This window comes from Pagrus pagrus, assembly GCF_965226575.1.
Source record: "Pagrus pagrus genome assembly, chromosome: 12".
In the NCBI taxonomy this organism is placed as follows: Eukaryota; Metazoa; Chordata; class Actinopteri; order Spariformes; family Sparidae; genus Pagrus; species Pagrus pagrus.
This window is the reverse complement of record NC_140196.1, coordinates 7,886,731-7,913,964: the sequence shown is the minus strand read 5'-3', so window position 1 is coordinate 7,913,964 and position 27,234 is coordinate 7,886,731. Positions and strand designations below refer to the sequence as shown.

Below are 27,234 nucleotides of genomic sequence, written 5' to 3'. Positions count from 1 at the left end.
GTCCAGGATAAAATAGGCCTTCTCAAAGTTAAAGATTATGTCCAGCTCACACACCTGAGAGGAGGTATGATTATTGTAGTTATTCCAATAAAAAACAGCAAATATGCTCTTGATTAAAACTATGATCACATTTTAACAGTTAAACTTGAAGCTACAGTTGCATATTAGGGATGCACGATATTGGATTTTTGCCGATATCCTATATACCGATACAGGATAGGTGCTCCTGTTGTGGAATTAACATATTTGTATGCCGACTCTTAGAGTGATGGCTCACTGGCAGATGCAAACAGTAGAGCCCAACTGATCATAATTTTCTGGGGCATTTAAAAAAGGTATTATTTGTAAAATATGGCCAGTAGTATTAAGAGGTAGCTCCAAAAACATAGGGTGCAACTGCTGCTCCTTGCTTGATATCCTTGGCTGTGGCTAGCTAGCGTTACCTAATTAGCTCATGGCTCAGTTAGCCACAGAGCCAGAGGTTTTCTGGACCGGGATCCTGGATCACAGGGGGAGTCACCACGGGTCTACACCGGCTCTGGCTGAGACAGGCGGGGACGGGAGAGGTGTGGAGGAGGAGAGAAGCAACAGCTGGAATTTTTTTCGATTTATTTCGATCAAACCAGAGGTGATTGGGGAAAGACCTACCAGGACTGCTTTGTTGAGTTTTATTTCACTTTTGTCAAGTTTTAATGAAGTGTGTTTTACGATGAGTTAACGGGGCAATTAAGCCCGTCTTAGTTCGGTAAAAGAGAGAGACATGAATTCAGGAGGTGCTAACAGCTGGCATATATCTGCCGGTTGAAACTACAGGGGCTTTTGGACTGTCTTGCCGGTATAAGTAGTAGTACGCTAATTTCAGTCGACATCTCTGTACATACTGTAAATGCCTTTCACATAACATCAACACTGTTGTTTATTCATACTCTGTTGATAATGTTAATTCAGTTTTTGAATGTTTTAAACTAAAATTCTGGCCATATCTTACAAACTGTTCCTTTTCTGGCTGATACCCATGATATGCCGATACTATCATGCATCCCTACTGCACAGTGGATAAAAGAGGGTGAAACACAATGAAGTACATTGCCAAAGTATTTGTCCAGCAGCTCCACGTAGCGATGAATAACCTCCAGGGCTAACAGCTCATTCTCCTGGTCCTCTATGGCCAAGCAGAAATACAAGCTTGCATACCTGAGGAAAATATAAACACAGTGATGACTTTGAGCTGATGGAAATAAATAGAGGCGTTATAAATGAGCATTTGTAACACAGAGAAGGAAAGATACGGGGGCTCCTGCTGCTTAACAAGCAGAAAGAGTAATCTTAACTGGTTACGTAAACATGTGGGGGCAGCTCCCACCTCTTGTAAATAATCTTCAGGTCTTTCCAGTGCAGGAAGTTACAGGAACGTGGTTGCCGTGCCAACACCATGGAGGTCATGTCCCTGATGATCTTCTTCTTCTCGCGCTCTGCCATGGGCGTGAACCACTTCTGAAGACGCAGCTTCCCCTGGCGACTGAAGAGCAGCAGGAAGCGCATCTAACAACACAGAGACACACCACAAGGTCAGTGTGACGATCGTGATCCAAAGCACGAACTGAGGGGGTGACTTGTACGAACACACACACACACACACACACACACAGTCAATGCAGAGGACATTATTAACTACCCTCTAAGGGTCAAACCAGTCGTTAGCTGTTGTCGCGGCTCCTTAAAGAGTAACTCGAAGACATCACTAAAGAGGGAAAAAAACGATTGACAGGCAGAAACGAAGGTCAACACACAACTGAGGAAGAGGTTTTTTGCAGTTCCCTTTCCGATCTTCAAGAGAGTTAGGTTCTAGATGTTTCCTCGCATTGGAAACAGATTTGGCTGCAAATCAAAATGTGAAATTAATTACATTAACTGCACCGACACACTGTTTCCTTTAAGTCTTCCTCTCATTGTTGATGTAAAACAAGCTACAGGGATGAATGGACAATCTGCTTGTGAAGTTCTTATCTGGATTAACGGTCTAAAGATATGTTTTGTGTCTCATCTCTGGCTGATATTTAAATTTTGGCTATATACAGAAAACTGGAAAGTCCCCTTCACAGACCCACCGGTGCAGAAGTAATCTCTGAACTCATGTTGTGGAACAGAAATCACTGTTCAAACCCACTCGAATGTCCCAAGAAGAGCTAATAAGTCAGAGTTAATTACAAGGAAGTGTGAAGTACACTAAATATTTATCATTTGTTGTTCAGATACAGCCATGGTTTGTGGCTTCTTTAGATTTAAAGGATAAGTTCACCGAAAAATGAACATCCACTTCCTTATCACCCTCACCATCGCAAAGAAGACATTATTGCTCAACCGGAAATTTAGACGCAAAATAGCAACTCCAAATGTAGGCAGAATACCTCTCATCGGAACAAATGACAGCAGATGGGTGGGTGAGTGTTAGTCCAAGTTTGGTCTTTATGTTTGAGTTTTAATATGTTTGGAGTTTGTTTGCGTTTTTTCTTTTTAATAATTGTGCTTGTTTGTTTTCTTTTGATCCTAAATACACACACTGTCTTTCTCCTGGATTGTCAGCACTGTGTTTGTTACTACACAATTAAATAAATAATGCTGAAAGTCAACAAAACATTTCTGGAGCTTCGCAGCAAAAACAACGCTGCAGCATCCTGCCAAACAACTGCAGTAGCTGGGGACTTGTTTTAAAATGTAAGGAAACAGGGAAAAAAAAGCTAAGCTAAGCTAAAAATGTTAACACACGCCCCATCTGAAGTGGGTACGCAAGCTTGACCATGTGTCACGAGTGTAAATAATGGATTTTCAAATTAATTTATGTTTTAAAACAAGTGCCCATCTATTTCAGTTGTGTAGGAGAACACTGAAACGCTGTTTAACTGTGACGCTCCAGAAATGTTTTGTGGGCTACGAAACTTCCCCCGACTCTCCTTCAGCCCGAGGGTGTGATGATGACTTAGTTTCCATTGTTGGATGATCTGCAATATGTAAGAATGGCCATTTATTGAATTTACATAAATTTGGGCATCATATTTTACATTTAATTCATCTTTATTTGTAGAGATGTACAATACTGAATATAAATGTTGCCATTTGATGCATTGTACCAGAATTAGCTTGGAGCTAATTTACATCTGAGTAACTTACAGCTGTAACTCCTGCTAACTGTAGCTGCCGTTGGCGAGTTAGCTTAGTTAGCCGTACAGCTAGCGGTCCGAACTGCGAGCTCGCTGGTTAGCATGCTAACTTTAGTAGCCTAGATACCTGTTGACGTCTTTACCTCGATGTCAAAACTATTTTTTTCCCTTCACATTCTGATCATTTTAGCTTAGTTTAATGTTTGAGTGTCTTAGTTTAATGTATTTCTTACATAATGCACCTTTAATATCTCACCCAACAGGACATTCAAATTAACACAAAACACATTAAAACATGGAGACATTGTTGTACAGTGCGGAAATAATAATTTCCTCAAATTTTGGTGCCATTTCAGGAATATGTTCAGCTGGTCTGAAGAAGATGAGGACATACCTGTTTTTGTGGACAGGTAGAGAATTATTATAATAATAATACTATTATAATAGAAAAACAACAGGCTTACAGGCTTTTCCTATACTGGTTTTTCCAGTGTGTATCCCTGGTATCAGCCCATAGGCAAATCATTATGGATAGCAGGGCAGGGCTCGACGCAATGTGACGAAACCTGTTCTGATGGAGGGGGATAAAGGAAACGCTCACCTGACTTCCGACTGTCGCTTAAACATGAGAAAATACTGAAAACTCACAATAAAAACCAAACACAGCTCCTGTTCGTCTGTCCTGGCTAGAAGAAACAGGCCTCGAGGTACAAGGAAGTGGTGCGGAGGTGTAGCTTCTAGCTTTAGCTACCTGTCAGCGGCAACAGGTGCGACAGGTGAACAAGCAGGCTGACGCTATCTTACAGGCATGCGCACAAAACAAACACTCACCATTTTTGACTCGGCTCCAACAGCTCTGAATGCATCCAAAGATAAAAATAAATAAGAAGTTTAACCCTCACAAAGGGTCAACCTGTCCGGCTGAACGCATATCTGTCCGTCGTCAACCCGGGTCGAGTGTAAAAAGTTGGTTAACTCCGCCCCCCCCGGGCCGCCGGGGGAGCGGTGCCTGCTGGACGCGTCACCAAACCTCCCCACCATCTGGATTGGCTCTTCCGTGTTTGTGTTGCGGTGATGCAGCCCGTCACAGACCTGTGAAGACCGACCACGTGACGAGTACGAGGCGTTTTAATGAATGAGCTGATAAAAGTTTAACTAATGTCACTTGACTGCTGAAGTGTAGATCCCAGGCAGCGTCGGCAGAGAGCAGCAAGTGCTCCCCTCCCTCCCTGCCTCCCTCCCTGCCTCCCTGTCTGTCTGCTTCATGTGATCCTGGTCCGTCACAGCGGTGGACAGGGACTGGGAAGCTGCTGGGAAGCTGCTGCACTCCTGTTTCAGATTGTTTCTTCCTCCAGATGACATGTCTCTGTACAGAAATGCTGTCTGGTTTTTGAATGGGATCCATCAATATACAAGGTCAGTCATCACCACTGAGTCCTTACTTTGGAGCTTAGCTACAGGTGTGAAGAAACAGCTGTCAGGTGATGCTTTCTTAGTTTCTATCACTGTATATGTAGTCTCATGTGCTCTATCTGTCCGAATGTAGGATTTATGATCTGTAAGATGTATTTAATATCATTTATTTTAGCCTAAAGGCTGGTAAACAGGGGGGATATCAAAGGTCTGATCACTGTATGGCACACATCACCACACAAACTGGCCTCTATTTACAATGACAATAGTTCCATTGACAGCTGATGTGTCTCGAGGATGACTTTGCATCACTGACTCGCTACTGGAGCTAAAATGTGGAGATATTGCAGATTGTCACTCTTGTTTTTTTGTATTTAGAAGCAAAAATCAAGTCATTTCTTTGGGACGGCAGACTTTTACTCAAGTACTTTTCGTAGAGGTGACTTTCCCTTTTACCAAAGTAATAATTTGACATGATATCTTTACTTTTAATCAAGTATGACTTCGGGACACACATTGAACAGAGTGGGGGTGCACTGATTGTTAAATTATATATATATATGTACTTCTACAATTAATGCTTGAATTGTGAACCATACTTTGGTGTTTTAGTTTTACTTGAGATTTCATTAAACGTGTTTTTCTTTATACAAAATGAACTAAAACACTGACGAAGAGGAAGCTCTCAGGTAGATTATAAGCAGAATAAATATGAAGCTAAATTTAAATATCTAAACAGTTACTGCTCCCAAATTTGAACCGTTGACTGGACTTGAAATTGATCGGACTGATACAGATGTTGAAAATAAGAGCTTGGTTGATAACTGATGCTGATATACTTTTTATTGTTGTGAAGTTTTGTCCCACACAAATAAATCTTTTACCCGAACCCATTATAAGAAAATAACTGAGCTGTTAAAGTCTTCCAGCCCGTCATTACACGATCTTTGAAAGAGCACAGTTTGAATCTGATTTAGTTTTAAATGTGCACTATGAAGTTTTGGGAAGGAAAATCGAATCGGATGAGAAAAAACTTCATTAATTGATTTTTGCGACTGAATAAACTGTTTTTAAAGAACATCACAGTTTCTTCACTTTGGTTACATTTACATTAATCTTCTTAGTAGCCTTCTTTCAAGCTTCAAACTCTGTCCTGGAGGCCTCATTTTCCTTCCACAGCTTGTTTATTCAGTTATGGAAAACATTCATCAAGTAACTATTTCTGAGATGGTATTATTACCTCATTACTACTGTAGATATTGCTCTTCTGAGTTTGAATTTCTTTTCCCAAACTACATAGTGCCCCTTTAATATAACCCTTCATGTGAAAAAGAGGTAACACTTCATTTTACAGCTCAGGAAAGATTAAGATGCTAAGATCAACAGATGTTCTGCTCTTGGTGAATGTCATCTAATTTGCCGAAGGGAGTCAAAAAGGCGAATATCAGCCGATACTGATGTTCTGCTGAGATATCCGTGCTCCGCTATTTAGTGTTTTTTTTCCACTTGCCTTTAGGAGCGGATATGAGGCGGCATCTAAAGACTTTGAGCCCCAGGACCTGAGTGTGTCCGTCGTGGGAAGGTCTTTTATGATCACTGGAGCCAACAGTGGAATCGGCAGAGCCACAGCCATGACTATAGCCAAGAAAGGTAAATACCTGAGAGGTGTCATGCACCTCACATTGATAGAAATTAAAGCCTTATGCTTTCGTTTCCAGGTGGGACTGTGCACATGGTGTGCAGGAACAAGGATAAAGCAGAGGAGGCCAGGGAGGACATCGTCAATCAGTCTGGGAATACAGTGAGTGTTGGGGAAAATGAAGTGATACAAACCTCATGATTTGTGAGAGAAACTGATCCTCATCTGTTTTTTCCAGGAGGTTCACATCCATATTGTGGACATGTCAGAGACACGCAAAGTCTGGGAGTTTGCAGAGGCCTTCAAGAAGCAGTATCCATCCTTGAATGTGTTGGTGGGTATCACCCGTTCATCATCCTTTAATCTTCATCACACCTCAGCTGTTCGATCTGACTTTATCAGATTTCCGCGACAGATAAACAACGCCGGGTGTATGGTGCACAAGAGAGAGCTGAACGCCGAGGGGCTGGAGAAGAACTTTGCCACCAACACGATGGGTGAGACCTCGCTCTGCTGGTCAAACTGTGCCACGCTGCTGCTGCTCAGATAACACATTCAAATGTGTGACTCCTTCTCTTTAGGAGTTTACATCCTCACCCAGACTCTCATACCACTTCTGCAGAAGAGCCGGGATCCCAGGGTGGTATGATCACACACACACGCACAAATACACACACACACGCACACAGTGCTCATCTGCATCATGTGGACAGCATAAAGCCACTTTTGTCCAGGCTGTAGTGTCTGTTGTCTAAGCACACTGTGCCTCTTTTCTCCTGACTGTTAGATCACTGTGTCCTCAGGAGGCATGCTGGTCCAGAAACTCACAGTGGATGACTTGCAGTCAGAGAAGAGCTACTTTGATGGTGTCATGGTCTACGCCCAGAACAAGGTACTGATCCAGGTTATAAAGTACATTTACTCAAGTGTTGTGCTTAAGTGCAATTTCGAGGCGCTTCGTACTTCCACTTCACTACATTCAGAGGCAAATATTGTACTTACTTATATACTTTGTACTCCACTACATTTATTTCATAGCTTTAGAATTAGATTATTAATAGAAAATATAAATCAGGTAATAAGGGGTGAGAAACCAAGAGGGACATAATCAAATCAAATCAAATCAAATTTTATTTGTATAGCCCAAATTCACAAATCACAGTTTGCCTCAGAGGGCTTTACAATCTGTACAGAGACGACACCCTCTGTCCTTCGACCCTCGATTCGAGTGAGGAAAAACTTGCCCCAAAAAAGGCCCTTTTAACAGGGAAAAAATGCGGAAGAAACCTCAGGGAGAGCCACAGAGGAGGGATCCCTCTCCCAGGACGGACAGACGTGCAATAGATGTCGCATGTACAGAGCAGATCAACGAGATCACAATGTATTCAATTATAAGCGATGGTTGACAGGAGTGAAAGTACACAAAGATGTATTACAGCAATAATGATGAAATGCACATGGAAATGTGATTACTAGTGATAACAGTAGTAATGATCAATGGCAAGGATGGTATGTAGCAATGCAGTACGATAATAGTAGTGGAACGTATGTAACAGAGATGTGACTAATATTAGCGACAGTAGTGGTGGGTGTCAGGCAGGGTCATGGCAGTAGGTGCATCCACGATCAGGCAGGGCCATAGCAGTAGGCGCATCCACGATCAGGCAGGGCCATAGCAGTGGGCGCATCCACGATCAGGCAGGGCCATAGCAGTGGGCGCATCCACGATCCACGACCCGGGCGCGGCCAGGATCCAAGGGAGCCTGTAGGACTAGAAAGCACAAGGACTCCGGGGAAGAAGCAAGTCAGTGACATGCAGAGATGGGGCATGTATACAGGCATAATGTATACAGATGGAGAGGAGAGGAGAGGGGAGGAGAGAGAAGCTCAGTGTGTCATTGTCCCCCGGACTAGGCCTATAGCAGCATAACTAAGAGCTGGTCCAGGACAGGCCTGGGCCTGTCCTGGACCAGCCCTAACTATAAGCTCTATCGAAGAGGAAGGTCTTAAGTCTACTCTTAAAGGTAGAGAGGGTGTCCGCCTCCCGGACCAAAACAGGAAGATGGTTCCACAGAAGAGGAGCTTGATAACTGAAGGCTCTGGCTCCCATTCTACTTTTGGAGACTTTAGGAACTACAAGTAATCCTGCGTTCTGGGAGCGTAATGCTCTAGTTGGGTGATAGGGTAATATGAGCTCCTGGAGATATGATGGTGCCTGACCATTAACAGCTTTGTAAGTGAGGAGAAGGATTTTAAACTCTATTCTTGATTTTACAGGGAGCCAGTGCAGAGAGGCCAGTACAGGAGTAATATGATCTCTTTTCTTAGTTCCTGTCAGTACACGTGCTGCAGCATTCTGGACCAGCTGGAGACTCTTTAGAGACTTGTTAGGGCAGCCTGATAATAGAGAATTACAATAGTCCAGTCTGGAAGTAACAAATGCATGGACTAGCTTTTCTGCGTCTTTTTGAGACAGGATGGGCCTGATTTTTGCAATGTTACGTAGATGAAAAAATGCAGACCTTGAAATTTGTTTTATGTGGGAGTTGAAGGACATATCTTGATCAAAGATAACTCCCAGATTCCTGACGGTGGTGCTGGAGGCCAAGTTAGTGCCATCCAAACTCGCTATATCATTAGATAATGCATCTCTAAGGTGTTTAGGACCAAGTACTATAACTTCGGTTTTATCTGAGTTTAACAGCAGAAAATTGCAGGTCATCCAGGTCTTGATGTCCTTGAGACATGCATGGAGTTTAGTAAGCTGATTAGTTTCATTTGGCTTTATTGATAGGTATAACTGTGTATCATCTGCATAACAATGAAAGTTTATGGAGTGTTTCCGAATTATATTTCCTAGAGGGAGCATATATAGGTACATAAGTGACATATTGGATAGAAATGACCTCTATATATAAAATTAAAAGTGTTAATGAGCTCTTTCTACTGCCAAAGAGGTACATTTGAATTCTAAACCCATCCAGAGGGTTAGATTACAGACTGAGTTTATTTAACAAAGTCGGGACGAAGAACGGTCATTTTCTTTCCTTTGGCTCTCCTGTAAAGTTGGTCAAATACCATTTATGCCCCTCTGGTTCTCACTTCTATATAGGTCAACCTACTCCAGCGGTTCCCATATGTTTTCTGCACACATACACATCTTTTGCTTGCTTGTATTGTGTATGACAGTTGAGTATTTTTGAGGAGTTGAGTCTGACAGTGGCACCTTCACTTGTTTGGCTCCATCCTGCCAGCACACTGTGGTCTCTCTTCATTACCAACTGTTGTACGGGTGAAGCAAAGGGCAAGATATGCCTTGTCATATTTTCTTGTCTTTGTCTTGCCTTTGTGTGGCAGCCTTGCTGATTTGTCTATTTAAAGTAGTTGTACGAATGAAAAAAGACAAAATAGTTTGCAGCAGTATTGAATCATGCTCTTGAGGTAACAGTGTGTTGTTTCTCCTCAGAGGCAGCAGGTGGTGCTAACAGAGCAGTGGGCCAAAGCCAACCCAATCATTCACTTCTCTGTGATGCATCCAGGCTGGGTGGATACACCAGGTACAGCCTCTCCCAAAGGGCCTGAAAACTTGAGGAGCTACTGGTGTTGTTTTTTTCTTTGTTTATTTCTTATTTTTTAATGAACAGACAACCTCACACATACTGCACTTGCTCACCAGTCCTGTCTGTCAAATACAGCGATTGCTCTCCAGATGGTGGTGCTATAGCAAAGGTTTAAAGTCAGAAACTCTTGAAAATAATCCCATGAACAGCAACCAAACCAACATTAACCTGACATCAACTACAGTCAGGAGTAATAGTGATGAGTTAACAGCTACTCTTTTTCAACAATTACATTATTAAGTCTGTCCCTCTGATATACTTTTCTTTTTCACAAAGAGTTAACCATATTAGATTACTTAAATATTCTACGTAGTTGTTGTTGTTGTTGTTGTTGTCATCCAAATTTGAGCCCAAAACAAACAGAAAGTGTGACCATGAACCCTATTTTAAACATCTGCCTTAACACCAAAAATAATATTTCTCTAATAGCTGCAATTTACAGCCATGAAACAGAGGATCTTGCCACATTTGTCATTTTTGTGTGTAAAATGAATAGGAAAATGTCATTTATCATGCACTAGAATGAGCTGTCAAGCTAAAACTATTTGAAAGGTATATTTTTATACTGAACCTGCAGATCACATCAGAGTTTTTTTTTTTACATGTCTCCAGCTGTTTCTACATCAATGCCTCAGTTCCACCACATGATGGGCGAGAGGCTGCGCGGTGTGGAGCAAGGAGCCAACACCGTTGTGTGGCTGGCCTTATCTCGAGCCGCTGCCAGAACTCGCAGCGGGCAGTTCTTTCAAGGTGAGCAGCATCAAGTCTGACAGGTTCTCCCACTGCACATACAGAGCTGTTCTTTCACTTCCTTCCATCCTCTCAGGTGAATTCAGACATCATCATCGTCATCTGGCATCACTTGTTCTGACAGACTGTTTGTGTTGCAGATCGCAGGCCTGTTCCTGCCCACCTGCCTCTGGCCTGGACTTGCAGCTCTGCAGAGGAGATTCAGAGTTTCATGACTCAGCTGGAGACTCTGGCGTTCAGAGTCATTCAGCCGCAGCCTGATGGAGAGCTCAACGGACCGTCCAGACCTCAGTTTGTCTGAATTGTGATGTAAATGTTAGACAGTATGTCATTCGCCCATTAAAGCAACAATTACAAGAATATGACAGTTTCTTTTATTTGTTATGTTTAGCCTTCTTATTCTGCTCATTAATTTTAAAGTATGTTGTATTTTCAGCAGTGATAGAATGTAACTTTACTCAAGGTCTGTACATAAGTACAGTTTTGAGGTACTTGTACTCCACCTGAGTCTTTCCATTTTCTGCTACTTTATTCATCCACTGGACTACATTTCGGAGGGAAATATAATACTTTGAAGTTTAAATGTATTCATCAGCAATGGAAAAAAAGATTGATAGTCAGAAAAATGCTGAATATCAGCCCTGATAATCAGTTGACATGTACGTACATGTTATAACAGATGTCGTAAGACTTTTACTCAAGTACTATTTGACCAAGATTCCTTAACTTTTATTTTTTACTTTTTGAATCTTTACTTTTACTCAAGTACGACTTACGTGTACTTTTTACAAACGCTGATTTTCAGGACAGGGCATATCTCAGCCTCACTTGATTTATCTGTGATGTCAACACCTGTCAACTGGACTGTGCAATGAAAATGTCATGAACTGCTTATTTAAAGGCAACTTATTGATTTGGATTGAATACTCATTAGCAGTTACTGGATGCGTGTAAAATGTGCCTGTTGTCTAGATGATAAAGCTGGGTTTTACTGGGTTTTCTCACACATGGTTAAGTGCATCAGTGTTTGCACAGTAGTCTGCTGAGCTGACATTTTAGATGTGCAGTTACTGCTCCACTTTCTGCTGACACCTCTGAAGCTGTGGTGATAATAATGGAAAATTAAAAGTCCAGTCTAATGGGTATAATGTGAGAAATCATCAGCTCCCGTTCAGATACCAAAGAGCCTATCTGGCCTCAAGATATTAAACTTCCGGTCCACTGGGAGACACAATTCACAGTAAAGCTTTTGGACTCAGCACCTGGATAGAAAAGATGTTTCCAGACTGACGGACATTTAAAAAAAACCACAGTGAAGTCAGAGTCAAACGTAGAAGATGAGCAAAGCATTTCTGTGAAAAACTACAGAGCATCAATACTCATTACTTTTATTTGTTTTGTAACAATCCACATTTGCTGTTTTTAATAATTTTATTATTTTTTATACAGTATTGAAACAAAAAAAAATAATGTGGTGCATTCACATTTTTCCCAAGGGATTCTTTGCAAGTTTGATCTCTACAAGGGTAAAACAGTGAAAAGCTTGAAGCTGGATCCATCCATGTTAAAACTCACAGGGAATAGGAAGACTGGGCCCGATTTTAAAATCATCTACAACTCTTGATGGATTTTTTTTTTTCTGCGCCAACATTTCATTCCCCATTTTACGTGTGTTTACTGTGTTTTTGCGAGGGACGATGAATCAGGTTCCCAGCATTTGTCTTTAAAAGAAACTTCCAGTCCATGCGTAACAACAGTCCAAAGAAAACAAACAAATCCCATCCTCCCTGTCCAGTCTCTTCCTCCTCTCGTCCACGGTCCATCCTCTACGCAACGTAGGTGTACACTTTACGATCTTCTGGCGTCCTCGCCAAGTATTCTCTTTCTATTAGTCCTTCTATACGCTTTTTGATTACCACAGGGCTGGGAAGGAAACGTGCCCGGAGCTGCTGAGTCACCTGAAAACACAAAGTCACACAAAACATTTTCAACATTTAAGACAGCATTTTAAATTATATTTCTGTACAGAACAAGGAGTTACAATAAAATATATTGATGTTTTGGGATCAAGAAGAGGGGAAGACAAAAAACCCTAGAACTGTTAACTAATCATGTGGGTTCCTTACCTCTGCTACCAGGACATTGTGCTGCATCTTCTTCCTTGACTTCATGATTCGAACAATGGCTGCCTCAATCTCATGCTTCCTGTCATCATCCACTTTCTGCCGCGTCTCTTTCCTCTCAGGGTCTGATTCGCCTTGTTTAGCAGCAACTAGTAAAGCAGAACACAGGGACGAGATGATGTCAGAGAGTCCAATGAAATGAAACCAAACCAAAATACATTGTGTTAGAGACATCAATGGCCCACAAGTGAGGTGAGACTTTAATTCTCTGTCCTGTACACAAACTTTGCCCACCTGTCTGTATTTTGACTCTGTGCAGTTTGGAAGTAAACTGATCATTGACGGTAAACACATGGCCGCTCTCAATCTCCTTGGACTTTGGCTCCTTGGTGAGGACTCTCTGTGTCGGCTTCCCGCAGGCCAAAGACTGCAACGCTCGCACTAACTCCCTTTCAGGAATATCGGTCTCCTGCTGGATCTCCTATTGGTGGGGACAAAAGGGATAAGGTTGTATAAATGGAGGAGCCTCACGGATACATGCAAGTCATACAGTGAAGCAAAAATAATCTGTATAAAAAGAGATTAAGATATCCAGATAAAGGAGCTTCAGTGTGTCCCCACCTCAAAAGTGCACTTTTCTCTGTTATTGAAGAGCATGAGGATGGTCATCTGAAAGGTGGAGACCTGCAGTATGTGCTTACGGGTGTTAGAGCCTGTCACCTGCGCACCTCCCACGCCCACTTCTGAACCATCCTCCTGACAGATCAAGGAGAAGGGAAGGTGAATATAACAAATAATAATAACAAAACAAGGGAACCTTTGTTTTAAAATGTCATTTTGCGTTTACCTTCTTAATAGTTCCATAGAAAGTTGCGTTTAGGTCGGCCCCGCCCATGTGGTGCTGCAGTGTGAGCTGTCTACCACTGTGCTTAGCGAGGTAAAACCTGACAATAAAAGCCAAGGACAGGTTCTTTTAGAAGCCACACAGAACGACATTGAGCATCCATAAAGTATGTGTAGTAAAAAATGAGTGAATTTAAGAGCGTTACCTTCTAAAGACTTCAAAGGCGTGTCTGGGAGCAGGGGGGATGGTGCATTTAGGTGTTGCTGACTGTGTAGGCCAGTAGCCAGTAGTGAGGACTCTTACTGTGAGGTCCACACCACTTAGAGATGCCTTAAAGAGATGCATGAAGTATTATTTTAGAGTTTAACATTTTGACAGAATCACAACAGATACAGACAACCGATACAAGTTCACTGGGGGGGGATACTGAAAGTGGAGGGACTCTCGCCTCTATAGCTTTCTCCATTAAAACATGGATCATGAGTTGTGCCTTAATCTAGCGTCATGTCCAACATTTGCCTTGTTTATAATAAATACTGACTCTGACAGGGCGTCTGACTGCCTTACCGACGTGGTTTGTATGTGCTGTCTGAACTCATCCATTGTAGTGTTGGAGATGCTCATGTCTCTGAACATCCCTTCCAGTTTTGAGGTAAACTGACAGCCACATTCCGTCTGCAGGGGAGAAAGAAAGACACAACAGTTGAAACTGCTGACGGAGATGACGAGGAACAGCTACGCGGGATACACATGCACATCTGTATCCAAACCTCTCTCACTCTTTTACCTTGAGCTTTGAGATCATGTTCTTCTCTGAATCATCTGAGACGCTCTTGTTGCTGAGAAGTCTGCGGCCCAGATGCTGCTTGTAGTACCTTTCAAACACATCCTTCTCCTGCATGAACCTGAACAACACCATGGCCTTGTCAAGGATCGACTCCACTTCCTGTTCTGTCAACTGAAGAGACAGGGAAAAAAAGACTGATGCAATGTACAAGACACACACAAAAAAGTACTTGCAGAGTAGAATAATACGTTGAAATACTAGTAATGCACTGAAACACCTTACCCCTTTGACACCCTTTTTGAGCTTGTCATCAATAAAGAGTGATAGGTATTCTGGTGAGCGTGAGTTGAGGTTAAGGAAATACTCAAAGTCTCCTGCTATGGTTTGTTTGAAGAGTCTGTCGTTGTTGAAGGACTCGAGGAGGAAACGATCAAATCTTGTCTTCAGGTCTAGCAGGCCCTGTTGAGGAGGAAATTACGAATAGGTGATATGATCTATGATGACACATTTGTCTCTTATTCACAATTAAAGCTCTCCAAGTGTCTAAGTGTTGAGGAAAAAAAGCATACCTGGATATAGTCGACAGGGTTCTTTCCCTCTCCCTCCTCTGACACCAGAGCTTTGCCTTGCTCCCTCAAGTAAGAGCTCATGCACTCGCACATCGTTTTCAGGCCATTTGGCACACGACTGAAGAGCTTGTACATGCACGCCAGGTCTGAGTAGGAGGGATGGTGGGAAAAGGAATGAGAAACAAACAAAACGGTTGAGGACAGGCTGGAAAAAAGTAACCAATCTTTCGCTTCTAGTTCTATAATTTTATTTCAAAATTATAACCATACTTAATTGAAAGGGAAACATGGGAAGCAGAGCTTTTACCTTCTGTCTTGCCGTTCTTGAGCATATGGACAAGACCAGAGTTCTCCATCTCCACAATGGTCTTCATATGTTTAGAAATTAGCTCTCTTTCCACCACTTTGACAATGGGCTCCTCCGTAGTCTTGTCCAGGCAGTGCATGACTCGTTCGATCTCTTCATTGATTCTGGCCTCTACCTTCTTAATGTAGACACTGGCACTGTTTTCTGCTAGGAACTTTTGGCTCTCCATCTGAAAGAGTGAATATTGTGTGTTGTCTTGTGAAAGAGATTTTCGAGTGGTGACAAAAAATAGAGACACCGTCAACCTACCACAGACTTACCTGGAAGAATTCTGCAGACATATCTAAGAAAGGGCCCTCGAAGTCCTCCTCGTACACAGACCTGCCGTCCAGGCCGAGAATCATCAGCATCTGGCAGGCGTTTCTGATTGCCCCCCTTAAAAAGGAAAACATTTCTTATTCAACCAAAATATGGGGCATCCTGGAGCAGGCCCACAGTTACAGTAATCCTTTAAATGAAGCAGTGAAGTAGTACTCCTACATACCTGTCAACAACCTCTCCTTTCCTCTCCCGAGCAATCATGTCCAGTAATGTCTGTCGTAAGTGGTCTCGAATGCAGCCGTAGCGCACCACCTGGTCCCTGAATATGATGAGGCCGAGGTTGTACACATTCTCAACGTTGTTTTGTTGAACATAGACCCGATCCTGGGAGACCAGAGAAAAGAGGGTGAGGCCAGAATCAATGAATTACTTTCATATAAATGTATGAAAGTTGAGAAATTTAAGAAACTTTAAAAACACATTTAAAACTAAAGTATACAGTTTGTATGAAAGCTTTCATTCTGCTTCCCTTGGACATGTCATGTAGGGCAATTATTTTGTGTGCTGACCAGTGTTAAAAATACCAGCTACATCCACTGTAATTCAATGTGCTCTTAAGTACTTTTTTATAACGACTAGATATGCCAGCAAACCTTTTATTATACACTACACAATGACAGGTTGCAAAGCTTTTATAAGTTCACAAGAGCATCAGAATATATGAGCGGTAGGTGTCTGAATCAGTCCCAGACATAAGCCCCATCCAAAATACATAAATATTTAAGAGGGATGTAGATGATAAAATATTTATGATGCCACTCAGTAACACGAATTTTACAACCAACCATAATTAGGCCAGAATGACAAATATTAGCCAGTGCCAGATTACAGCAGGTTGTATTTACAAGACAACAGACTTCCAGAACATGACTTGGGAACATAATGCGACTTGTATTGATGTATTATTTTTTTATTTTGTGTAGAAGAGCGCTTACGCTTCCTGCCAATTTCCAACAGCCTGTTTTATGGGGTTTTTATAGGTTTCTGGTGCCTCTCCTTTTTTTCTAGATTACAGTAAACAACTTTGCATTTATTAGATTACTATGTACGGTATACATTAAAACAGGAGCTAAAACTTTTTTTTTTTTAAAAGAGAAGCAAATACATGCCTGTTCCAGACAACATTAACATGAATGACAAGTGCATGAAAATGTACAGTCACCCTACCTCTCCTAGAGAAATAAATAATGTCTCCTGGGCCTAAAGAGAGGCAGTAACTTCAAATAAGTGTTAGAAAAGCAAAGTCACACTTGCTGCATCTGTATTTCTCTCCTCTAGAGGTCAGCAGGCAAGTAAAATCGAAAAGAAGGCAGCTCTCATTGCACAGAAGTGGTGAGTCTGCCGTAGTTAAAGAACAGAAAGCCAACCGTCCGGGGTAAGGCCAGGACAGGAAAAAAGAGAGTGGAGAACAAAAGCACCCCAGGAGAGCTGTGTAGTCTCTGTACTGACTGCGCCATTGTTTAGCGCACACTTGTGTCTATCTAATGGGCTCCCTCACACACAACCACACAAACAGTTTGGACTTGCTCCTGGCTAAAGCAAATCAACTAGTCCTGCCAGTTTCCCAACAACACAACTAAATAGAGCAACAGTGGCTCATTGTTTGGCCCACAAATAAAACATCACCTTACAATCAAATTCCAGAATAGGATGTAGGGGAAGGTTGGCCAGAGTTGGAAACAAAAGGCCATTTCTTCAAAAGCACAAAATTATTCATGACAGGAAACAAGCACCATAATCCACTTGCAGAGGCACCAGAACCCACAGGAGAAACAGGAACAAATACACAGCCAGCAACCAACCCCAGAATGATTTAATTAATAATTAATACAAAATAATATGCACCTACCATGTACATGAGGATGTCTCTGATCATAACCATGGCAGTTTGATGATCATTCCAGGCTTGGTTCAGTGTTTGCAGAAAGTTATTATTTAAGGAGTTTAGGACATCTTCCCGTACCTGAAAATACAAATAGAAATAGAAAATAAAGGTCACATAAAGTTATCTCGGGTGTGACTGATAAACATCAGGTCATGAGGAAGGACGTGAAGATTAAGAGCAGTGAGGAGAAGTGGGGAATTTGGTTTATTTTGTTAACAATTTAATCAAATGGTATGACATTTTCATGGTACAATAACCATCTAGAAAAATATTATGGTATTACACAATTATTAATTATTATTACTATCAGTTACAATGACCTTTAATAGGATGAAAAAAGAATGTTTTTTTGGTTGAACAAATGCTTTTTTTTATAATTTCACAAAATATATTATTAAAAAAAAAACGTTTTTTAATACCACTAATGCCAAGATCTGCATAACAGAGGAGATGTTTCTTTACTTTGTTGATGAGATGTTCGGTGACGACCTCCCTCAGGCCTGTGTAGAGCTTCTCCCCATGCTTGTGGAGCACCATGGTGTAGGCGTTCCTGTACAGCTCCTCAAAGCTTAAACCGCTGTTGTTCTTCCTCTGGATCTCCTGGATGGCATTCTTTAGAAGGTCCCAGATGTTGTTCACATACTTCTCATCCATTGTCATCTAGGCAGGACAGAAAGATGAAAGTGTGTGTACTTGAATTATGTCCATACTTGGACAGACAAGGATAATTGTCAACCTTGACTCTGACTTTAATCAAATTTGTTGTGTAATCCATATTCTCAAGTATACTACATTTCTGAAGTATTTCTGAAGTCTCTGCTGGTGCTTTCACAAAATAATAACACAATGACATTTTTGATGGACAACCATCAGTAATGTGGATATAATCACTAAGTGGGTAAAGATGTATTAGAAGTAGAACAGTCTGGTAAGTTCTTAAAAATATGTACACTGTAATGCAGCCTTAGAAAACAGGAAAAGACAACACTTTTGCCAGAGTGGTATATAGTGATGGCAAAAATCTAAGATGATATATAGTCTTGTGTCACAATATCAATATCATATTGATATCTTGCTCAGCCCTAGTTCCAATCAATCCAAACTAAGCAAGTACGCCGAAGACAGCTTTTTGAGAGCGCAGATGTTTGACTGATCTATCCATCTATCTATCTTGATGACTTTTACAGCCGAGCTTTGGCACTATGTGTAGAAGCAATGTAAACAAGCTACATTTCTGTGTCTTACAATTCTCTTTTTGATACAATGCAGGCGATGCCTAGTGACCCTGGATGATTCTGTCTGCAGTCAGATAACTTTGCAATCATATAAAAGCAATTTGATCAGGCATTGAAATGCAGCAGCAGCTGCAGCACAGGAGCTGTTTTGCTGAACAATGAGCCATGATCAAATCACCATTTTATAACTCTGTTGTCGTACATCAACAGCACCAGGGAGATCTATCATTGATATAATCTCTGTCAATCATGTGGCAGAAATGGAGCCAAAGTAGTAGCAAGAAGAAAGTGAGATATACACATGGCGTAGTTTAGGTTGTGATCCAAATCAATCACAACATGCCTTTGGTTTGGTTTCTGCAGACAATAAAATAATAGAAGGAGAGTGAGAAACGAGTGTACCGTCAGCATCAAGCATCAGCCAAGAAGCATCACAGCATTTCTGGCAGTGCTGCGATAATTTGGCAATTAATATTCAAGCGAAAACGAAACAATGTGCATTATAAATTTTGTGGAAGACTACCATCGACTTGAGCACGCTGCAAGAAAAGATCTACAATTCCAAAGACAAGCAACTACTGCCAGACTCCAGCAAACAAGTAACTAAACACCCAGGCAACAGATGACTGTCTTTTTCTCTGTGTGTGTCCCTGATAAAGGATTAAAAATGTAATTAAAGTCAGTAAATCAAGAGATTAAGAGCTTGGGTGTTAACATTTCTCTCAAACTGTACCTCCAAAGCTCAGAGAAGGTAGAGAAGAAGCCCAGAAGTGTGTCTAATCTCTCTACAAACCTTTGATGTGTTCAACTGAAAATAAAATACTTGTAACCGCAGTTAATCTTCCACTATATTCAATTTTAATTTGAAGAGCAAAAGGTAAGCAAGACATTCAAATTCTTATCTTGATTATTGCCATTTTCTTGCCAACTGCAAAGCTACTACTAGAGGTCACTTTCTGATAATCTGACTGTATAACTAATGAGGAACAGGAGCTTGATCAGAACCTGTGTTTTCTGCAACTCACAGAAATCTAATAAGAAGTACGGATGCACATATCAGTGGCAATACCAACTTTATGAAGCTGATCAGGTGTCAGCCTGGTGTGACTAATCCACATTAAATACTGTTTATTTGTCAATGGCATTACACAATTCAGTGTTTTATCCAACAGTTACATTCATTGGCTCGCACTGGGATGCCAACTCAGTTTTTGGCCTCATCTTACTTTATATAATAATGATGCTGATTAGTCCTGTGCAGGAGGTATATACAGATTTTTAATTTGTGAAAAACAGAGCGATCAACAAAACCAGTATCAGGAGAGGAAATGTTGGATAGATGATTGTAGAGAAAGGTAACTCTAGCACGACTGCTAACCTGAGTTTTCAGACCACAGGACGAGCATGACTCAATAGCCACACAATACAAGGGCTGTAATATGATCAATTCCTATTAACCTCTTAATTTATGTATCTTACTACATTCACTAATACCACCGGTAGGTTAGACTGTGGACTAACTGGCTGGTCTTGCATTTACATGAAAGACTAACATTTGAGCAAGGGTTAACTGTGTTCACTCACTCATCTGCTCACTGACTCATTCTGGCAGGCAGACACCCACTCATAAACCTGAATATCCAGAAGAAATAGCATTTGTCTGTGTTTCACACTAACAATCCCCACAAGAAATGGAAGGATGCTGCAGAGGCTAACTAACGTAGATAGCATATCCCACAAAAAATGACAACTGTGCTCACAACCACTATTAACCAAGTATATGAGTCCTGTGATCACAGGATGTCATTGAAATCATTGTGTGACAGTAATACCGGTAGCAGGTAGCCGGGTTGTCAACAACATTAAGTAACCCCACTCAAGTTACCCAAGGCTTGTTTACTGGAGTCTCACGTTAGCATGAAGTTGCGTTAGCTCTCGGGCTAACACTAAATGATAATGTGTTAATTGTCATGTACAACAGCCAAGATAGCTTGCCGTCACCATAGCGTAATGATACTTGCTGACTGACTGCAACTTAGCTGGCGTCAAGTCTGCTAACATTACCAGGCCTGCTACCTAGCTAGCTATTTGCTAGTATGTCACTGAGGAAGTTTCCTTACATATGCTAGCATCAACTTAGCTCGTGTCAGCGGACGGCAGCATATTCAATTCAAGAAGATAGCTAAGGTTAAATTAAATTAACTCTGAACATAGCTAATGCGCTCCGGGTTATTTGTCCAGCTAGTACCCGTTTTCATATCACAATGTACATGTTTTTCTCGTTTGACCAGCTAGCTAGCAAGCAGTTGCTAGCATAAAAACCTGTCATCCCCGGTACTCGAGTCTCATAGTTAGCGTCTCAGCGCTCACAGAGCCGGCAAAGACTTACAGGAAAGGCTCGTATCCTCATCTTGGTGTCCTTCTTGGTGCCGACTTTGAGGTTGGACATGATTAGTTAGAACGACTTTCGTTTCTAAGTTGACCTAAAGACTACATGAAAGGCAGCTGCTAGTTTGCTTTCTACGCCAGGAAAGCGGCAGGGAAACTCAGTGACCTCCCCTTTGGGAATTAGGTCGGTCTGTATGTCTGTTATGTTGTTGTCACTGGCTCTCTTCTCAGTGCTTTTTGGCTAATGTTAGCTTGTATGCAGTGATGGCGGACGCCTGTACTACACTGCGCAACGCCGAAATCTCGCGAGAGTTAAGTCACTCGACTGACAGGTGCATTCCACAGGTTGATGACCGCTCACTCATATCACAGCGGTCACATTAGCATCCCTTTTGATTTTTTTAGCTAATATTTCGACGAAAAGCTGTAAGTATACGAGAGCTTTTAGCGACAAAAGAGCTGGTTTAACTCATAAAGAATGAACGAGAGCGCACCGAGGGCAGATAAAAAGACTTTATTTGTTGACAGTGTCAGATACAATTTGACGGAATGCTTTTTATTTTATCCATTTTGTGTTTTCATCTTTGCTGTCGTCCAGTCCACCGCTCACTTTTAGCATTGACCAACGGCTGGAAGATGGAGTATCTCCTCACCGTCATGACGACGCTCTCTGGATGAGAGGAAGAAAAATAAACACAACATCAAATAGGTGAGTGAAAACAAGTGAAATAGAGGTATTAACTACACAGTAAAGCCATAAATAAACTCAAAACTACCTATCGCATGCACACATTTTACCGACTAATTAAGTCTTTTGGTATTATTTGTCTACCTCTGCATTGTGCTGTCATGATGGGAACTGTTGCATTCTTCCGGAGCCGAGCTCCAGCTCTCCTCCTCAGGCCCATGTTCTCCAGCTCCAGCTTTCTGATTTCCAGACGCATCGCGCTGATCACCTGGATGATCCTCTGTTCGCTGTCCATGGTGCTGACCACGCACATCTCCACCCTGCCTGCATCCCCCTCCAAGGCATCTAACCCATCACACGACCCCATCTGACCCCGGTAAACACGCAGTCTGTATGCAGACAGTAGGTCCCCCTTTTTTTGTCCATTCAAGGCTGATTTCAAAGCTCAACTAGTTGGGCCAAGGAGGACATAAAGCAGCCAATCAAGAGAAGCAATCTAGTCTTTCATCAGAGCATTGATAGTCTGGTCACATGATGGGAAGAGTGTTATTTTCTTCTTAGTGATCTGATGCCTACCACTTTCCCTCCTCCTGTTAAATATTCATCTAGTCTGTCAACATAAAGCCACAATAGGTACTTGGGAGAGGCGTAGCATTTGGTCTGACAGCCTGTGTCATGGTGATAGGGTGAACTACTTCTCCTTTAAACTCACACTACTTCTCAATTTGGCTAAATTGCATAAAGAAGATATTTGGTTTAACACCTTTTTTTTAAAAAACAAAACAAAACGTAATATCTAACCCTTCTGCTTCTTCTTTCTTCCCCATATTTGTTTACTACGTGAGCTGAGTCAAAACAGACCTCTCAATTTCACACAGATAGCCGCATTATAAAGGCTATTGCAGACAGCTTTGCTGCATTCACACACACATATTAAATCTGAACACACAAACACATACTCATAAATATTTATTTTATCTCTACTGTAAGAACACTTATACATCATTTATACATATATATAGTATCTTGTGAAGATGCTATGAGTCAGTGAGTGACGGTCGGTGCTGCTCTGCTGCTCTCTAGTGTCCGAGCATCATGTTTAAATAGTCACCTATCTCCAAGCAGAAAAACCTTTTTCTTTTTACTGACCTCTTCTGGTTGAAATTGTCATATCAGTAGGAATGAGTGGCATGGATACTGGTGCAGACTAGCAGACATCAAAAACATAAATAACGTAATAGCAATGATAGTTGATGCACTGAGGGGAATTGCAGATGAAGTTAGTACTGTTGGAAATATAATGCTATATATACAGACAAATGTGAAAGAGCATATTGTTGCAAGGACTCTTGCTAGATCTTCTGGGCAGATGGATAGCATCACACACTAACTGTAGATTCATCTTTCTGAATTCATTTATGAGGCTCAGTGGAACAGGGTTCTCTGTGCATCTTCAAGCAGTATATGCAGCTGAATCAGCTGCTTCTTAGTCGGAGGACAGCAGTCTTTCTGGAGCAAGATCATTTGTTTGCAGTCTTTAATTGTGCAAACAGACGTCCATGTCTTCATCTGAGTCAGAATGAACAAAGACACATACAGTACAGTCAGCCCCGAACTTGTGAACAATTGTCATTGGATAATCGGTTGAACATGATTTCTGATGTATTGGATAGTGGATCCAAAGATGGGAGTAGCAATAGTCAATGTTCAAGTACCACATCGTATGCATTAATACCACATCAGAGACTAAAGAACATTGATTAAGTGAAAAAGATAGTACAGAAAGTACAAGCACCAGAGCAATCATGACAAATTCATTTCTCAGTTCAGGCCAAAGGGCTCCACTGTGTTAAGAGTGTGAAGCTAATATGTCTCTCTGCAGAGCAGTGAGTTGCTAATGTCTCCGCCTGTAGAATAGGGTGAGATTTTTTCTATTCTTCCTGACTTTAATGATGCTGCAGAGCCGTGGTTAGCCTTTGCATAATGCAGAACAATACTGCCCTACAAAACCAGAGCACAGTAACTACAATTTTGGTCTATATTGAGATATGACTGAAATTGAACTTTTAAATGTCTGTTTAGTCTCGTGACTAAGTTTCTAAGTTATTGCTCTCTCTAAAAAGGATGTAAAAATTGGAGTTACAACAAAATCCAACCAAAAACCCAAGCAGACCGCTTTTTACTTTAGTTACTGCACACTGCCTTAGTTTTTATGAGTTTTGGCCACAGTTACTGCAGTCTGTGACAGCTGTCTATGAAGACAGGGACTAGATTGTATCGTATGAGAACATAAAAGTCTACAAACAGGTTTCCATACACTTTACAATGACACTAAATATATTAAGTCATCTTAATGGCTTAAACCTCATAAAATGTTATTTGAGGATTGCTTGAATTTTTCTTAAACATGCAAACATTAAAACAATTAAATGCGGATATAACGTAATAAAAAGTCATATTAAAATAGCAAAACATGTTTTGCATGCATATTGCAGTTTTGTGTACAGACATGCAAATCTTCATGCCTCTTTTAGTTTGTCACTATAAAGCAGACCACAGGGAACATTCCTGCACGCAGACAACATGTACGCTGTTGCAAATTATGAAGGATTTTTATTGTATGTATATGTACCAGTACATGGATGTGTGAAGTACTTAGTGTCTGATGAGTTAGAACATTGTGCACAGCAGCCAGACTAGAAAAACCTTGAGGTTGATTAGACAGCCGGGAGACAGTGATAAAAGTTTTATAGTGTCAAAATGAACCAAAGTATTAGTATGAGAAAATGTTGTGCGTTTCCTTTTTTTGGTGGTTTTGACACCGGAAGTGCTGTGTTCATACGTGTGGAGGGTGACCTCTATGTTGACCTATCACTTTGTAAATTCAGCGTGTCAGTTGTAGTGCATCTAATTGAGCACATTTCATTTCATGTAGAAAGTACACATTAGCTGATCCTATAGAGGCAGGATAAAAAACATCTATATCTTATATTTGGTGATGTGTGGAGTCCTCATTTTGTTTGATGACATTGCAAAAAGACAGCTGTGACACATACGAGCTTAAGTGTAGCATAATATCAAGTCGCCTGCTTGCTTGTGTGGTGTTTTGACTTGGCATTACATACTCTAAGTTCCACCCATTTCACAGTGTGGTATGTCAGCTGTTTGTCTGCTGATAACAACCCGCTCAGCGACGGATAGATAAACTCCACACGCTGCGGTACAGACAGCTACCATGAGACTCTGACAGGCTGCGTGACAGAAATGTATTGTGACTGTGGAAATGGGGTCTCCGCTGGGTCAAAGATGTCCCTGTGAAGTGATGTTAAATTGAATGACTGGGAGGCAGTATGTCTTCCATTTCAACAGCAATAACAAACGCATTAATAAAGAAATATATTAAACATTTACTTTTGTTTACAACATATCATACCCAGGATCCCCAGCAGGTGGCGTGTGCTTTGGTGTGAGTCTAACAAAATTAGGCCTAATGTACTGAAGCTTCACTCCATGTGCAAACACATGACATCCTCCAGCAGCAGGGTAGACCCAAAGGACAACAGTATAAAGTGGTGCATTCGAAAGCAGAGGTAATTGATTTTTTTTTGCAAGTGATTACAGAGGCAGAATTTAATACACTGCTTTTGATTTCAGCTCTTTTCATCGCTGCTACTTGCTTTGCAAACATGACACCAGAGGCTCAGGACAAACGCAGCTCCCTTCAGAATCCCGCACTCATCATTTTAGCCAAGTCGCTGTTGACCCGGCGCCAACACCACAAAACAGGACAAGTAATTTAATTTGCCACTGCTGCCGACCTTGAAGCAGGGAATGTAGGCTACCAGAATCCCAATAGGGAGGCTTGAAGAAAACGTCCTGGGAGCTGAGAGAGGGGTCACACTGTTGTGCCTGTAGCATCACGCAGTCTCCTCACTTCGACAGGAATACTTTTGTCCTTCAGATTTGCATAAACGGACTGAAGAGATTTATCTATTCTGACAGATGGATCAATCAATTACTTATTTTTACTGTAAATATAGTTAGAAGATCCTGTGAATGATATAACCTTATAATAATATTAAGATCCTAATGATACAGTCAAAAAAATCTTGATTTAAAGGTCAGTACTGTGCACTAAATCTGGCCCTTCTCATGGCCTAAAATCTGAAAAATGACAGGTATGCAGTGGAAAAGAGTGCAGCTGTTGTCAGAGAGTTAAAGAAGTATTTTACCACTGGAAGGATGCCCCTTGCTTAAGGCTGGCTGGCTGGCTGTGCAGCAGAAAGACACAAATAATTTTGAAATTGGTGCTACATGACCAGAGAAAAAGGGCTGTGGCGGAAATGGCAGTGTGGTGGTGCTTGATTGTTGTCCATTTTGAAACAGAAAACAGTTTGGCGGCTGGATGGTGACAAAAAATATTGTATTACAGCTAAACAGTCCACTAAAATATGTTTTTGAAAACATAGGAGAAAAATAGATAATGAACAAGATTGTGGTTCATATTTGATCAGCACTGCCTTGTTTCTTGATCAGAATTTTTTTCAAACTCAGTTTTCACAATACAGGAAAAATATGGTGCCTCTTCTAGTTCACAACCTTTTGCTATTGCAGCTAGAGAGTACACTGAAGATATGTTTCTGAAAGCGTTTTAAGCCAGAAATAGGCAGTGCGGTAACAGAATCTTGGTTTATAGTTTGTCAACTCTGCCAAGTTTAGACATTTGATCAGAGTTTAATGAGACGCCCCTCACTCAATCCAAGAGAGAGAGAGAGAGGAGGGCAGCTCCCTATGTTGATCCAACCACACTCTTGGTGTCCCTGGACATACAAAAATCTGGAAGTACAATCTGTACTTGATACAACAGCCCTAAAATCTGTTAGATGACGTCTTTTGTGTCATTTGGCGTTTTTTTTTTCCCGGCAAGAGTGGGGAGCTCTGGGTGCATGCAACGTGGAGAGAAGTATCATTTTTTTATTGCCATGTACTACAAAGGCTGTAGTGATACAAAGCTGGTTGAAAATTGGCAAAGTTCCTGTTTAACACCATCATGGCAACATATAAAATGCCTGGGTGAAACATTCAGTTAAAGGCTAATACTGATCTAATCCCAGTCAAGATGTGCACTGACGTCATCTTTATATTTCACAAACAGGGAAAAGATTATGACTCAGGATATGTCACGCTGAAGTCTAGAAAGTGTCAACTCCCCATAGGAGAGGCGCTAAATAAAACAAATAGCATAGGATCGCAGGAGAAATTAGGTCACATCTGCTTTTATTATGTGATACATGCCAAGGATGTCTCATGGTACTTCTATCAGTCATGTTTACATATCTCTGGAGATATGTAACAAGATGACATATTTTGATTCATTGGCATCTCTGCTGATAAAATCACATACCTTAAAAAACTGAGTGTGTGTGTCAAAAAGCCTTGCTGCTAGA

At 41.2% G+C, this 27,234-nt stretch overlaps 5 protein-coding genes across 27 annotated transcripts in view; 2 read left to right on the top strand and 3 right to left on the bottom strand.

Moving 5' to 3' along the window:
* On the bottom strand, window positions 1-6,483 carry LOC311266044 (AP-1 complex subunit sigma-2-like; the record flags this gene model as incomplete). Its single annotated transcript, XM_084368229.1, has 4 exons — window positions 6,405-6,483; window positions 1,364-1,542; window positions 1,086-1,194; window positions 1-54 (listed from the first exon to the last, which is right to left on the bottom strand). Coding segments are annotated over exons 2-4 (342 nt in total), but the record flags the coding sequence as incomplete, so codon positions are not given.
* On the top strand, window positions 4,268-10,942 carry dhrs12lb (dehydrogenase/reductase (SDR family) member 12-like b). Its single transcript, XM_084368667.1, has 10 exons — window positions 4,268-4,574; window positions 6,088-6,221; window positions 6,290-6,372; window positions 6,449-6,544; window positions 6,626-6,707; window positions 6,792-6,853; window positions 6,998-7,102; window positions 9,677-9,767; window positions 10,443-10,580; window positions 10,721-10,942. Exons 1-10 carry the CDS (start codon window positions 4,519-4,521, stop codon window positions 10,879-10,881), a joined length of 1,008 nt encoding a protein of 335 aa, XP_084224793.1. The 5' UTR covers window positions 4,268-4,518; the 3' UTR covers window positions 10,882-10,942.
* A 962-nt stretch (window positions 10,943-11,904) lies between these two features.
* LOC311266944 (cullin-3-like) lies at window positions 11,905-21,357 on the bottom strand. The gene is made up of 16 exons (XM_084369641.1): window positions 21,101-21,357; window positions 17,939-18,136; window positions 17,441-17,554; window positions 15,755-15,915; window positions 15,531-15,645; window positions 15,211-15,439; window positions 14,904-15,049; window positions 14,617-14,793; window positions 14,335-14,505; window positions 14,115-14,222; window positions 13,753-13,877; window positions 13,551-13,647; window positions 13,325-13,459; window positions 12,998-13,184; window positions 12,707-12,852; window positions 11,905-12,538 (listed from the first exon to the last, which is right to left on the bottom strand). The coding sequence occupies exons 1-16, from the start codon at window positions 21,158-21,160 to the stop codon at window positions 12,407-12,409; spliced, it is 2,301 nt and encodes a 766-aa protein (XP_084225767.1). The 5' UTR covers window positions 21,161-21,357; the 3' UTR covers window positions 11,905-12,406.
* A 240-nt stretch (window positions 21,358-21,597) lies between these two features.
* LOC311266948 (uncharacterized protein) lies at window positions 21,598-22,154 on the bottom strand (the record flags this gene model as incomplete). The annotated part of the gene is made up of 2 exons (XM_084369672.1): window positions 21,598-21,769; window positions 21,932-22,154. 2 exons carry the CDS (start codon window positions 22,152-22,154, stop codon window positions 21,678-21,680), a joined length of 315 nt encoding a protein of 104 aa, XP_084225798.1. The 3' UTR covers window positions 21,598-21,677.
* The window catches only part of mbnl1 (muscleblind-like splicing regulator 1), a 54,369-nt gene continuing 49,206 nt past the window's right edge, over window positions 22,072-27,234 (top strand). For 22 of the 23 annotated variants that reach the window (XM_084369667.1, XM_084369668.1, XM_084369663.1 and 19 more), the window contains exon 1: window positions 22,072-22,163. The gene's annotated coding sequence lies outside the window, so the exon portion shown is untranslated. The remainder of the gene's footprint in view (window positions 22,164-27,234) is intronic. The other variant, XM_084369666.1, reaches the window with a different exon arrangement.

What these genes read in the sequence shown, in the direction of transcription:
- LOC311266944 (XM_084369641.1), bottom strand. Translation starts at nt 21,160, where the DNA reads ATGTCCAACCTCAAAGTCGGCACCAAGAAGGACACCAAGATGAGGATA. An exon ending in CAAGAACGGCAAGACAGAAG is followed by an intron (nt 15,050 to 15,210) that starts GTAAAAGCTCTG and finishes CCTCCTACTCAG; the next exon opens with ACCTGGCGTGCATGTACAAG. An exon ending in GAGAAAAGTGCACTTTTGAG is followed by an intron (nt 13,185 to 13,324) that starts GTGGGGACACAC and finishes CCCCACCAATAG; the next exon opens with GAGATCCAGCAGGAGACCGA.
- dhrs12lb (XM_084368667.1), top strand. Translation starts at nt 4,519, where the DNA reads ATGTCTCTGTACAGAAATGCTGTCTGGTTTTTGAATGGGATCCATCAA. An exon ending in CATGACTATAGCCAAGAAAG is followed by an intron (nt 6,222 to 6,289) that starts GTAAATACCTGA and finishes TTTCGTTTCCAG; the next exon opens with GTGGGACTGTGCACATGGTG. An exon ending in CTTTGCCACCAACACGATGG is followed by an intron (nt 6,708 to 6,791) that starts GTGAGACCTCGC and finishes CCTTCTCTTTAG; the next exon opens with GAGTTTACATCCTCACCCAG.